The following is a 14,916-nucleotide window of genomic DNA, read 5'->3' on the forward strand; positions in this document are numbered from 1 at the left end:
GTCAAATTTCAAGATCAAGACATTCCAGACTTAGCCAAATTTCAGGATCAGGGCATTCCAGACAGCCAAATTTCAAGGCATTTGAAGATCAAGATGACATTCCAAACTTCATCATTCACCAACTTGACCTAGCTTGGACCTTCAAGAATGATACTTACTCACCAAGCAAGACACAATTAGCAATAAGAGCAAAACCAGGCCCCAAGGAAGACTTTCAAAGAAACCCTAACCTGAAGCATCTACTAACTCAACCTAGCTCAAGCAGAGCCTGCTATCCAGCGATCCCCCTGACAACACTCATCATGCAAAGGCTAATAGACAAAACCCTAAAAGACCTAGAAAACAAACCCTAGAAAGCAAAAAGTAGGGGTCCCCATTTGCAATGGGGCGATGTGTGAATACATCACAACATCTAGCGCCACCTTGAATAAATGTTCCTGAACGTTTCAGAGATAAAGACTCAATTGACACTTAGAACCTCCGGAAAATTCAACCTAACTTATCAAGAGACTAGAAAATGCACTCAAAGTGGAAGGAAAATCCTTAACCAGATCAAAAATGCTTAGTCTTTGATTATGCATGTGTGTGCAAGTGTATTCATTCCTCTCGAAAAGACATTTATGACCTTCAGGTTCTCCTGTGATCGGCTACGTAGTATATCTAAACTTCATAAGCATCCTGGATAGAGCCTCGCTGCCAGTCAGATGTCCATAGTCCCGACAAGGTTATCGCCGCAGGCTCACGAACATTGCTCCATTGCCAGCCAAGCGTCCATAGCCCCGATGGAGTTATCCGTATATCCCCATTAGCCAATTTTGGTATTTTTTTTCATTTCATTTTTTTCTTGATTTTTCTCTTTCATTTTCTCATTTTTTCCTTTTGATATTGCTTCTTCATTCCGTCAATTCCTTTGGCTTGTAAGCAGTGAAGCTTACTAGGGTTTGAGGATTGCAGTGGTACTGAAGTCAGATTTTAGATTTTTCACCAGTCACAGCTTTGCCTGAAAACCATAATGACTCGGAGTCTATTAATGTGTGAAGATATAGTAATCAACAGATGTCGGCATCAAGACACAGAAAATGATCCCCTTCCAAGTCAAATACAGGTCCTGATCAGATGATAAAGCTAGAGAGGAACAACCTCGGATTCTGAGCGCTTCATGAATAGATATCTAAGAAATGAGTCTAACATAAGATCCAAGATATTGCCAGTGTGTGAGAAACAACACAGACGCCTTTCTCACAAGATGGAGGCTCCCACTCAAGACACCTAAACTAAAGCAAACGACCGACGGACTGACCCAAGGCAAACTAAGTTAAAGCGCACACCCAAAAGCAAACTATCTAAAGAAAGCAAACAACTAAACTACCTGAGCCACACTAGATCATGAGTCAAATGACTCAAGGCAAATTAAGAACAAGGCTCAAAAGACCTCTAACTAAAGACATGAAAAGAAAACCTACTCTAAACCTATATACAAGACTCCTAGACTCAACACGACTCAAAGAAGCAAAATATATACATGACTTCACATGATTTCTCAGGTTGTGCAACAGGAGCATGGCAAACATGATGGTTCTCAGTCGGGCAAATTCATCCTTAAACACAGAAAAGCAAGCTCTCACCATGCATTTTTCATACTCAAGCAAGTTTTCACTTAAAATGATCAACTGGGGTAATTCATTAGGGCCATGATCAATCCAGATGCAAGTTGTTTTCCCAAAATCCCCATAATCAAAATCATAATAACTTTCAAGGCTAGGATTAAGGAAAGAGACAACCTGACACATTTCTGGCTCAGACGGAACTGTATTGTCGGAAGCGAGGTCACCAGCTGCTTCAAGAGGTCGCCATTGATGATGAACTATTCCACGAGCATTCACAGTGTGTGTTGATCTTGATTAGGAAATTCCTCTTGTAACAAGCTCAGCGCCCCTTCAAATAGCTCAACATTCTCTGTTTTCACTAAGATATCTTGCATAAACCAGGCATCTTCATGAAATTTTGTTAGCATATCTTCAAAAACCAAGCACTCCCTGATGGATTGAGCCTTAAACATTTCCTCTAGTTGATCAAAGATAATCTCAGGTGATGTCTCGTCTTCACACATAGTCTCGGGAGGTCGGAGTTGATGATGGATCATATCACTCACAGCAACTTGCCTATCTTGAAAAAATTTGGGCAGTGATTCCACTTATGTTTCCTCTACAAGATCTTTCCATGCTTCCTCAAATAGCATAATGGTGATGAAATCTTCAAGCGCCCCTTTGAATTGTTCTTCATACCTGGGCTCACTTATGATGATTTGTATCTCTTTGTTCAACATCTCAACTTGATTGTCTTCTTCAATGAGGCCATTTGAAACCTCCTGCAATTCAATCTCAAGGATCTCCTTTTGTAGCATAAACGAGAATTCTTCAAGGAATGAGTCATCTTCTCCTTTGATTGCTTGTTCAACTCCTGGATCTTCCTTTATTACTGTTTGAGTATTTTCAACTGATTCTTCAACTTTTGTTTCATGGTATTCTTTTTCAGGTGCATGGCATGGAGAGCTATCCACTATAATACATTGTTCCTCAGGTGCATTTGTATCGTCAACGTACAACTGATCCTTCTCACAATCAGATGTTGGAACGATGTCTTGTTCATAGGTCCTCCTGAATTCAGCTGCGAGATGTGCACCCCAAGATCTGTTCATGATGCACTCTTCCTCGAACAAAGTTGGCATTCCAAACTGGTTTCTGACTTGATTGATAGCCATTTCACATACTAAGCAAGTAAATTCAGAGTGAGGTGAGTTGTGAATTCTACACCACAATGGTAGTAATGTGTTCTCTAAGCGCATTTCACCATTCAAAATGAGCTGACTCTCGATCATCCACAAGAAGCTTAGAAGAGGATCCTTGCTTTCTGGGACACTGAAGCTGCCTTCTTCTGTTTCTGGCGTGGGGACATCCCAAAAGAAGATTTTTCCCTGCGCTGCCGATTCCATCCTTGATAAGTACTTCAAGCAATGTATTTCATCATGTTCATCTGTCTCGTGAACTCGACACTGCCATGGCCTTGCAAACTCGGACAATCTGCGTGGATAAAGCTGTGTATCCAATCTCCACCAAAGTTGAGGAAAATCAACTTGTTGCTCCTTGTGAAACTGTTGCCGCTCCATTGAGAAATCTTTCCTATTGATTTTTTTTTTTTTGGATTTTCACTTTTTCACTTTTTTTTTTTGGATTTTCTATTTTTCACTTTTTTTGGATTTTCTATTTTTCACTTTTTTTGGATTTTCTGGAATAAGGGAGATCTTGAATATCTCGAATTCAACTTGAACGTTCAATTGGTTCCAGCTTGCTTCCTTGTTTTCACAAGTCCAACTGACGACCCGGCGATCACCTTCCTTCTCTATATCACTTCCATCAAGTGTTTGAGAAAAGGCTTTCCATTGATCTTCCTTGGATTCAAGAGTTCGCATTCACTGTCAGGCACTCCTAATTCAATTTTGTTGAGCGTGGAGGGGGGTAAAAAGCTCTGGATATTTTTTCTAAATATGACTTGATAAGTCCCACTGATCGCGGCTTGAAAATGATCACCCCTCCCTCTAGTGCCAATTCTGTTGAGTGCGGGAGGAGGGTAAAAACTCCTGGATAACTCCTTGCGAATTAGGATCTCGATTTCATCTACTCACAGCATGATAATGCTCAGCCCTCCTTCTAGCGCCAATTCTGTTGATGTGTTTTTCATGCACATGTGAACACAGAATAAAATACCTAAAGGTACCTTATCCTCTCTTCAGCAGTCGGGAAAAACTTTGCTCAAGAGAGGATAAGGTACCTTTAGGTATTTTATTCTGTGTTCGCATGTGCATGAAAAACACATCAACAATAATGGAACTACATTGAACAAAACTGCAGAGACAAAAGTGACTCTGGAAGGAAACATCTACAAGCTTTCTGAAAATTTCAAAGATTTTAAGGGGGAGATCAACCTCATCTCTGTTTTTGAGCAGTTTATGCTATACTTTGGAGAGATGGATAAAGGGAAGTATGGCAGTGGGATCGACTAGTTGTATATACTGTGTAGAGTCGACTCAACTTTAGACCATGATATGACTATTCCTCTAGTGTTAACATTGTACTTGACTTGGCTGGCCTGTTTCTATGCAGGTGCTCATTTTAACTTGCATGGACTTTTCCATTAGCGGGGACCAATGATCTCTCTCTGTTTACAGGTTTTTTGCCTATATTTGTAGCATTTTCTAATGAGCATGTAATAAATGACCTGCTTCCATAGAGGCAGCCAAAGAGCTTTCTTCCCTGTTATGTTTTAATGATATAATATTATAATATGATATGCAGCATTCTTGATTCAAAAAGAAAAAACTAACTTCTGTGATGCAGTCCAACCTGGATAGAGAAGCTTGGCTCATAGCAATAATTCACCAATTAATGATCTAAAGGTAAGAAAATCAAATGAAGAGCCAGGCCAACTGAAAACAAATGACTGTACACGCAAAATCAAGACTTGACTAAAATGATTGTTGAATGCTCTTTCAGATGTATTTATAACATAAGGCAGGTGTAATTCAGCACTGCAGAGTTCATCTACAAGTTCAAGGCAAAACCTTCACATGATCATCAATGACATGCAAAAGGTTTCACTAGGGAGAAAAACTGAATTGCATAACAGAAAAAAGTTTGGGGCTATTTCATGTGAAACATCACGTGTGTGTTGTCCTACAGTGATAATGCATGTACACCCAAGGAGAAATTTGACCAATCTAAAAGTCTAGGTCAAGAATATCAAGTAATGATTAGGTACTATTTTAGCTAGACCACGGGAACATTAGACTGATTAGATTACTTCTGAAGGAGCTAATAAACTTGACATTGACATGTCCTAAGGGACTTGTCATTAGACCATAAGCTTAAGAAATAAATCATGCTTGTCATAGCTATGTTATACGTGTAGCTTGGTTCAAATATAGATGATCTCTGTGTTGGAATTTGCATGGCCGAGCCCCAAAATTTTGGCCTTACTAACGAAGAAGCGTAATCTTCAAAGATCGGAGTGCACCTGCACAGATCGGATATTGAACAAAGCTAGAACTCTTGCCGCAGCGACTAGAGGCAGAGCAAAAGGAGCGACAATCTCCTTCGTCAGCCGTCAAAGAGAGATTTTGTGGGAGAGGATAAACAGCACGGTGCATCTAAGGATCAGAGCGCACCTGCACAAAATTGAACAAAGCTAGAACTCTTGCCGCAGCGACTTGAGGCGGAGCAAAAGGAGCGACAATCTCCTTCGTCAGCAGTCAGAGAGAGGTTAGCCTGCTCATCCGCATTGAAATTGAAGACTCTGCTTTCAGTATTTTCTTTTGGAGGGCGCCGTAAAATATGATAAGGGTGTTAGAAGTAGCGCTAGTCACCTGGATCGTCAAAACCCCATTGCAGGGAGAGCACATTGACAGTGCATCAACAGCCATTGCTACCGCTCCTCTAACCATCACAGGCGTGCAGAAATCAGAGATGGGGGTTTGATCATTAGGGTTTAGCTGCGCCCAACAATAGCAAATTCATTTCCAGGCGTCAAAATTCACTAAGAGCTGAAGGTTTTTCCACCATTGCATAACTTTTTGGTCTGCTACCCTAGTAAAAACAGAGACAAGACTGCAATTTCTTGCTCGGTATGGGCGAAACTAGGGTTATTGGCGAGTGGGCTGATGTGGGCTGGGATGATCCGCCGCATGTCCCACAGCTGGTCTTCACGAAGGGCAAATGGGTAGATATGGCGGCACAGAATTGGTTGAGGGCAGACTTAAGAAATTTCAGACTGGTCTCCAAGTATTTTCGAGGTTTTTTCAGAGGTCCAAGCAGTGGAAATTGGCGGAGTATGGACAGATCTGGTGAAGGGCATCAACGATTTTTGGATCGTAGGCATTTTGGTCAGGGCCCGCGGAAAAAGTTTATCCCAAATCATTTAAAGGGGCTTCCGGGTAAACGATCTACAGAGTTGGGAGGATAAACATCCTATGCGAAAGTTGTGAAGTTTTCATTTGTAAATGAGGCAATTAGGGTTTCTCAGCTGAACGCTAGTGAAAAGATGATGGACAAACAGTTTAACAGTAACCCACTTGAGTTATCTTCGTCACATCAAAGGGGGGATAAGGTAAGGGAATCTTCGACATCAGGAAAAGATGATAAGGTAAGTGAAAATCAAACCGGCTCTAACTTAGGAGGTGGGTCTTCACAGGTATGGGCTCCTGTTCCATGCATTGATTTACTTGATTCTGTTGTGGATTCGAAAGCTCGTTGTTTGCATACACATGCTATTTCTGGGGAAATATGGGGGGATGCAACTAGTTTATCTAAATTTCATCAAAAATTGCAGAAAAAGTGGTCTGATATGCGTTATTTTCAATTACTCTCTGTAAAGGCATTTATTATTGTTTTCAACTCTTCTTCTGTTAGGGATGAAGTTTTAAAATCTTCACATTACTGGTTTGGTAAAAATTTAGTGTTTGTTTTGGCTTGGAAACCATTTTATGTCCCTGCTTGGTCAAGCTTTAAATTAGTTCCTTTCTGGTTTGGCTTGCCCAAATTACCGTTTGAATTTATGGACCCAGAGGTTTTGGAACAAATTGGTAATACTTGTGGTTCTTTCTTATCATCAAGATTTGATTTTGTGGAGGGGGAGGTTTTGGTAAAAATCTGTGTCCTGACTAACCCTAATAATGTTTGCCCTCGGACCTGTATCATTAAATCTCATGAGGGTATATGGAAACAACCAATTAATAAGTTGGAGAAAGACTTTGGTAAAACTTCCTTGCAATTGGATGCTCCTTTTCTTATGGATTTTTCGAAATCCTTTGTTCTGGATAAGGCAGAACATTGCTTGGTTAGTAACGATAATCCATTTCTGGATAAACTATTAGTTAATGGTTCCACTGGGAAACATCCCGCTACTTTTGAGGTTAACCAGGCTACGAGGGATGTTGGGAAGCAAGAGGTTTATGTTGTGTCTCATGATCCAGAGTCTGTAGGGTTATTTACAAGTAAGGCTAAGACAGGAGCTCACCAGAATATTGTGGTTTCCGAGGACAACAATGTGGATGATCTGCTTCCAAACCTCACTACCTCGAATTCCTTGGATAAGTCACTAAATGATGGTGGTGGGAATCCTGTCTGTCTTGTGAAGTCAAATGAATACTTAGAAAATTGTCAGGGGATTGGTCAGATTTTCGCGAAGAATGATGGGGTTGTTTTGGAGTCTAATGTTGGGGTTTCTTCTCTAGGGTTTCCTGATGATGCTATCCTTGCTCAACAAGTCAAAGAATTGGTGTCTAATTCTTCGCAGCATGTTGATGTGGATGTGGATAATAACGCTGCCTTAGGAAATAATATTCAGTTGGGGGACATTCCTGTTATTGTGCCAGATGATAATCTAGTTCACCAAGTAAATGATCTTTTTAAAGATCATGAGCATCAGATGGATGAGGACATTACGAATAGGGTTATCTATTCCATTGAGAATGACTTGGGGGGAATTAAATCAACTCTTCCTATTTCTGCATCTACTAACCCTTTTGAGGTTTTGGCCTCATCAGAAGTGGGCATCATAGATAATTTAGTCATGACTTCTCCTAAGTCAAGTAAGAGTTTACCAATTGTTCAAACTACTCTAATTAGGGCTTCATCTGTGGTTTCTCCTGGTAGGGGTAGGCCTCCAAAGAATCGAAAGACTCAATTGGAAATTGATGCTGGGATTCAGAAGATTTTCTCTCTTTCTCCTGGTGTTGGGAAAGGGAAGCATTTGGTTTCTCTTAGTGACGCTATGAAAGGAAGTGGTACTCCTAAGGGTAAGAGGAGTAAGAGGTTTATTATCAGTCCTCCTGTGACTAGGTCGGGGTCTGTGAAGCGTAATCTTCAAAGTAGTTTTGGAGAAGGGAAGTCTTCTCCGTCTAAAGGAAAGAGGGGAGCCTCGGTCTCCCCTCGAGAGCAATGAGAATTATATCTTGGAATGTTAGGGGCTTAAATGCCCCTAACAAGAGGCGCTTAATTAAGTCCCAGATGGACTTAGTTAAGTGTAATATTTTCATGTTGCAAGAGACAAAATTGTCAAAGGAGTCTGCTGATTTGGTTTTTTCTTCTTGGAGAAAGTGGGAATTCCTCTCCTCCCCAGCTTGTGGTGCATCAAGGGGTTTGGCATTGCTTTGGAATAACTATAACATTGAGGTTGAGCTAGTTGCTTCTACTGTAAACTGGATGTTGGCCTTAGTTAAAAGCAAGCTTTCGAAAGTTAAGTTTTGACTTTTTAATATTTATGCTCCTTCTGGTATTCAAAGGAAGACTAAATTATGGGGAGATCTTAAGAGAATTTCCTCCCCTTTAAGGCATGGTCCCTTTATAATCTTTGGGGGGGATTTTAATGCTATCACTGACTTGAGAGAAAAGAAAGGAGGTATTCTTCCTAATAAAAAAATTATGGAAGACTTTGGGATGTTCATTAAGGACATGGGTCTTTTTGATTGTCAATTTCAGAATGGGATTTTCACATGGACAAATATGCGAAGAGATTTTTCTCAGATTGCGGAAAGGTTAGACCGGTTTTTGTTATCAGATGTTTGGATTGATTCAGAGTTCGAATTTTTTTCCTCTATTCTTCCAGTTTCGGGGTCAGATCATTTTCCAATTTCCCTATCAATTCTGGAAGATAAAGCTCATTTTAAGTCACCCTTTAAATTTGAACCTATGTGGTTTAGAGATTCTTCCTTTTTGCCTTTGCTCAAAAAATGGTGGAGTTCTGCTCCTTATTGCTCTGGATCCCGAATGTTTCAGATTGTTAAGAAGTTGAGATTTTTGAAATTTAATATTAGAGAATGGAATATCTTGCATTTTAAGAACATCTTTCAGGAAAAACAGAGGATTCAAGATATGATTGAATGTCTTAATTCACATGTGATTCAACATGGTATGGTGCCTCTTGTTTTTGATGAACTAAAATTGCTAAAAGTAGAGCTTGAAGAAGTTTTGTCCAGAGAAGAAATCTATTGGAGACGGAAATCGAGGGAGATCTGGCTTTCAGATGGTGATAGAAATACAAAATTATTTCACTCTTCAACAAAAATTAAGAGAAGTAAAAATAGGATATCTTGTATTGAGTGTCCAAATGGCAAACTTTTAACAGAACATGAGGATATTGCTTCAGAGGCAGTTAGGTTTTTTAAGTCACTATTGTCTTCGGAGCATGGAGATCTTCATAATAACATTTCTTTTAATATTCCTTCTTTGGTATCTTCGAAAGATAATAAAATGTTGATGTCTCCTTTTTCTTTGGATGAAGTTAAGAATGTTGTTTTTGCAATGAACCCTGATAAGGCTCCAAGACCGGATGGCTTTACTCCTTTATTTTTTCAGAAATGCTGGGATTTTGTGGGAAATGATGTTTTAATGGCCCTTGAGGAGGCTAGAAGGAATAGGTCTCTTTTGAAAGAGCTTAATAATACAATGATTGCAATTATTCCTAAAAAAGAGGTTACCAAGACATTTGCTGATTTTCCCCCTATTGCTTTATGTAATATTTTGTACAAGATTTTTACCAAGGCTACTTCTTTAAGGTTGGCTAAAATTTTACCTAAGATCATTTCTTTAGAATAAGGTGGTTTTGTTCCAGGAAGGGAGACAGCAAAGGGAGCTATAGTGGCACATGAGGTTCTGCATTCTATTTCTACTCAAAGGATCCTGGCCATGATCCTCAAATTAGATATGATGAAAGCATATGATAGAGTAGAATGGGGGGCGTTGTGTGCTGTTCTACTTAAATTGGGCTTTTCCAGGGCATGGGTCAAATGGATTCGTGCTTGTATTTCTTCTGCAAGGTTCTCGGTTCTAATTAATGGCTCCCCTTGTGGTTTTTTCTCCTCTTCTAGGGGTTTGAGGCAGGGGGATCCCCTGTCTCCTTTCTTGTTCATTCTTCTAGCTGAAACGTTTAGTTGGGCTATAAGAGCCGCTAAGCTGGGAGGGCTTTGGAAGGGAATTAGGATTCAGAATGTTCCACAAAGCATTTCGCATTGCTTGTTTGTAGATGATACCTTGTTATTTGGTCAGGCCTCTTTGGGTGAGGCAAGAGTGATAAAGGGGATAATATAGAATTATGCATCCTTTTCTGGTCAGAGGATCAATGTTGATAAGTCAAAGATTTTTTTCCTTCATGCTTCACAATTGGTTCAGGATAGATTGAATATTTTTTGGGGATTTGCATCTAGAAATCTTCCTTGTTCTTATCTTGGTATACCTTTCTTCATTAAGCAGGATAGAGTTGAGTTTTGGGATAAGATCATTTCAGTTATCTCTAGAAGGATCCTATCCTAGAATCATAGATGGTTATCTTTCGCTGGTAAGATTGTTCTTATTAAGTCTGTCCTAAATGCTGTTCCTATTTATCTCATGTTTGTTTTGCAGTCTCCGAAAGCGGCTCTTGTTAGTTTGCAAGATACTCTTAGGTCCTTCCTTTGGAGTAATAATAAAGATGGTAAGAAAAAACTCCCTCTGGTAGCATGGGATAAAGTTTGTTTGCCTAAAAACCTTGGGGGCACAGGCATTAGGAGTCTGGAAAGTCAGAATTTAGCCTTAGGTGCTAAGTCGGTTTGGAAATTGTATGAGAGACCATTCTCCTTTTGGGCACAAATTATGTTTGCTAAATATTTAAATAACGGACCAAGAGAATATGTTTTTCAAGTTTCTAATTTACCGTTTGGTTCAGCTATATGGAATTTTCTATGTAAATGTAGATCAGTGATTTTGCCTCATCTCTCATGGATTGTTCATAATGGTAGAAAGGTAAGGTTTTGGGAGGAAGTTTGGAATGGACATCCCCCTCTGGTGAACTCGAGGGATTGGTCTCCTTTAATTTCCACTCTTTCTTCCCTTTGGGGTGTCTTTGTGGCTGATTATTTTGAAATTGAGTATAGTGGGAATCTTAAGGTGGCAAAATGGAAATCAACTGAGTTTTTAGATATTGATCGAAATGTGAAATTAGAATATGAAAAGATGTTGGTGGAGAGAGTAATAATTCTTTCTGATGCTGACGATGAGCTTATCTGGACAAGGAATATCTCTGGTAAGTACACAATTAAGGATGGCTATAATTCTCTCTTGGTTGCTAAAGATTTATCTACTTGGCCATACAAGCTGTTTTGGCATATGGCTTGCCTCCCAAAGGCTGGTGCTTTTGCTTGGTTAGCAGTGCAGGACAGGGTCCTTACAGGAATGAGCTTGGACAGGTTGGGTATTACTACAGTATTTTCTTGTGTATTTTGTAATAAAAATTTAGAATCCTCTGCACACTTGTTTCTTCACTGTGATTTTGCCTATGCTTGCTGGCAGTGGTTGTTTGAAAAGCTTAATCTTTCCTTTGTTATTGGTAAGGATCTCCTTTCCCACTTTAGAGCCTGGCCTCTCCTGTTTGCCTCATCTTTCTATGCATGTCTTTGAATTATTTCTCCATCTATTGTGATTTGGAATATTTGGTTAGAGCATAATAATAGGATTTTTAAGCAAACAAGTTCTTCCTTGGCTGAGGTTTTATTGAGGATTGAATCTTCCATCTCTGAAGTTGCTTTGTCTTTTATCTATAAGAATTTGGAAACCCTTACCTCTTTTTCTCATTGGGATGGTAGGGTAACTCGAGTTTGGAGAATGTTATCAGTCTTACCTTCTCATGGATCTATTTTAAATAAGACTAATGCTATAAGTAAGAGAAATTTTGCTTGTTGGAAACCTCCTCCGCAAGGGCACTTTAAATTGAATTTTGATGGAGCTTCTCGTGGGAACCCTGGCCTGGCAGGGGTAGGTATGGTAATTTATGATCATAAGGTAAGATTTATTCAGGCTCGTTGTCATGCGATTGGTTTCAAGTCTAACAATTGTGCAGAATTCTTTGCTTTGTCCTTTGGTTTGGATATGGCTATATCTTTGGGAATTAAGGACTTGATAATTGAGGGTGATTCTATGGTTATTATTCAAAGTGTCATGAATAAGAAGTCAAATTGTTGGCAATTACAATATATACTTGATCATATTTTGCAAAAATTAGACTTTTTTGATTCCTTCTTGATTTCCCACTGTTATAGGGAAGTGAATAAGATTGCAGATTTCTTGGCTAATTTAGCCATTGACAGTGATGCTAATATGCGGGAGGTAAGTGTGGATGAGGTCCCTTCCTCGGTTTTGGAATTTTTGAAGTAAAGAAGGGCATAGTTGTTGTCTTCATCAACCTCCTTATTTGGTGTGGCTTTTCTTTGGTGTGGGTTTTGCTATGCTTGATCACAATGTTTATTTTGACAGGGTGTCTGATTATGGTTTCATTTCTGCTATGTGGTATCATTCTAACTAGTGGTTGGAGAACTGTGTTTCATAGCCAGGGGTGGTTCAGACTGGTGTTTTTTGGCAGCAATGGATATGCATCCTTCAGTGATCAAACTTTAATCTTCCTTCTATATGCTTCTATTGACGGCTTCCTTTATATCTAATGCGGCTTATGAAATTGGGATGGGTTTTTTGATGTACTATGCCAATGGGCATTTGGTATTGGGTAGAAAAGGCTTGTGTTACTTAAGCAATACTAAAGGGTTCTTACTGGTTCTTTCCCTTTAGTGCTTTTTGAACCAGACATTGTAAAAAAACTTTAAAAATTTAATATAGTTCAGTGGTTCTATCCACTTTTATCCCAAAAAAAAATTAAAAAAAATAAAAAAAAATCAATTTTTAGGTGCTAGATTGTTTAACGATCTTTTATTATATTATCACAACCACCAGCAAGTGTCAATTTACTATGACCCAGTGATACAGCTGTTCTAGCATTAATTGTTAGCAAGCAAATACTATACCAGGGGAGACATACTAACACCGTAGCCAACCATTTTTGTATGTATATTGGGGGCACTGCTGTTCTAGCCTTCATAATTAACAAGCAAATGTTACAGTGGGAAAGATATACTAACATCTAGCCAACCATTGTTGTCTGTCATGCTGTATATATCTCCAATGCTAGTTTCAATACATATATGTTTAAACATAGAGCATGTCGAGTCTGGTTCATTAGCTTTAGTAGTTTTGGGAAATGTCGTCTTTAACGAATGAATATAGAATGCCGATGCCAGCTGGGCTATCTATACAGCTGGTCAAGCAAGCGAGAGGATCGACCGCGAGGGAACCCCCTATCCATAGTAGGCATCCCACCCACGCGTTCAGTTAGTTGGAATTGGTAATGGGAGGTGCTTTAGAATACTCCATTCCTTTGGGTTTTGGTGGATCGGAGAAGCTCATAAGAGATGGCAGGCAATGATTGGTGAAGTTAGTCCTTCAACTTTCATAGCTCTAATGATGGGAGAGTTCTCGTTCATGGTCTCCCCCATGTACTGGCCAGGCCTTTCCGCTGCCATTTGTACATAGTCCTATTATCCTTGGGATCATATGAGTATGATAAGCTTTCCGGTTAAGCTAACCAAAGGGAACCGGGAAATCCAAACAGCTCCGTCCTATACTGCTACTAGATCTGAACGACCTACGAAAACAAGAAACTCAATCACAAAATGGCAGATTTTTCTTGAAGTGGCCACAGGCTCAGTGTCAAGAAAATCCATTTGGCATGAAATCAAGTTACCTCCTTCCAGCAGAGATGATGTAGTCTGCAATCAAGGTTGCTAAATTTTTCACAAAACTGTAATTCAAATAAAACATCCAGTTTCCAAAAATTAGAATATTAAACGGTAAATGCTAAATCTCAAACCTAGAACATCAGATTCATGTCATTATAGATAAAGAATCAGTATAAATCACACCAAAAACCAATCAAAAAAACTGAGAATCTACGATCCATAATCATAGGCTGTTAATCTTCATCGTCCGGGAAAATTTTGAAAAAGTGTAGAACCATAAGTGAACCTTATATTTAAGGATATAGTCAAACTGTCATAGTTCATTCGGTGACTTATGCTTAACTCTTCGCCATGTTTTATATTAAATGCTGACTGGCTGATATAATTTTTAAAATTTTGTGAGAAACGAGCCAATTGTGAAAAAATAGTCCATAAAAAGTACCTTAGTCATCAGACAAAATCTAAACACCCTAGCAAAATCAATCTTCAACAAGCTTGATTATAAATTCAAGCTTAAATGCCCTCGTTCCAGTATGATCTAATGACTAAATGATCAGACTTCCATTAACATAGCAAACAATGGGTAGAAACCCATTACCACAATTGTTGCTTTACAAGAAAAATCTGAATATTTCCAGACGATGATAACTTGAATTGACTGTTACAGACAATTGTATTCACATGGTGATCTTAGAACTTTTGAAAAACAACACAATAAAGTAAATGAAAACAGAGGAGGAAAAGAAGGTACCATGATGGGCATATGTGTAAGCTGTTCGCCATGAGTAGATATGATCTCCAGGCCTGACATCCTCCTTGCTGATCTTGTTTGAGAATAACCCCATCGCTTTGCTCTTACTCCGACTCTCCTTCCCTCCGCCGACTAAATTTGACTACGAATCTGCGTCTTGCTTGTCCTAGTATCTCTCTTAAAAAGAATAAATAATATTAGATGAAAAATATGTTGTAATCAGGAGTGGATTTTGTTGTACCTTCGAGTATATTAGAAATGTCATATAAGAGACAAAATTATTTTGATTATTATGATGTATATAATAATGTTGATGTATTCAAGTCATTAATAGAGTGGAAATTTAATTCAATGAATGTAAATAATGAAAGGTATTTGATATGTAATTTATAAATAAATAAAATAAAAATTAGTTTGTGTATTACTTTTTATAATATAAATTAATAAAAAGAAGGATAAATGATACGTTTAGAATTATTTAAAATGATATTGTTATGAGGAGGATTCAAGTGTGTAG

General features: G+C 38.8%; 1 protein-coding gene across 1 annotated transcript in view; it reads right to left on the reverse strand.

Annotated features, from left to right (window-relative positions):
• The window catches only part of LOC131061316 (protein LEAD-SENSITIVE 1), a 35,621-nt gene extending 21,038 nt beyond the window's left edge, over positions 1–14,583 (reverse strand). Inside the window, exon 1 of the mRNA XM_057994943.2 lies at positions 14,400–14,583. Within this exon, the coding sequence (XP_057850926.2) occupies positions 14,400–14,493 (94 nt within the window). The 5' untranslated portion in view covers positions 14,494–14,583. The remainder of the gene's footprint in view (positions 1–14,399) is intronic.
• Positions 14,584–14,916: the final 333 nt, after the last annotated feature.

Source organism: Cryptomeria japonica, chromosome 11, assembly GCF_030272615.1.
Source record: "Cryptomeria japonica chromosome 11, Sugi_1.0, whole genome shotgun sequence".
NCBI lineage: Eukaryota > Viridiplantae > Streptophyta > Pinopsida > Cupressales > Cupressaceae > Cryptomeria > Cryptomeria japonica.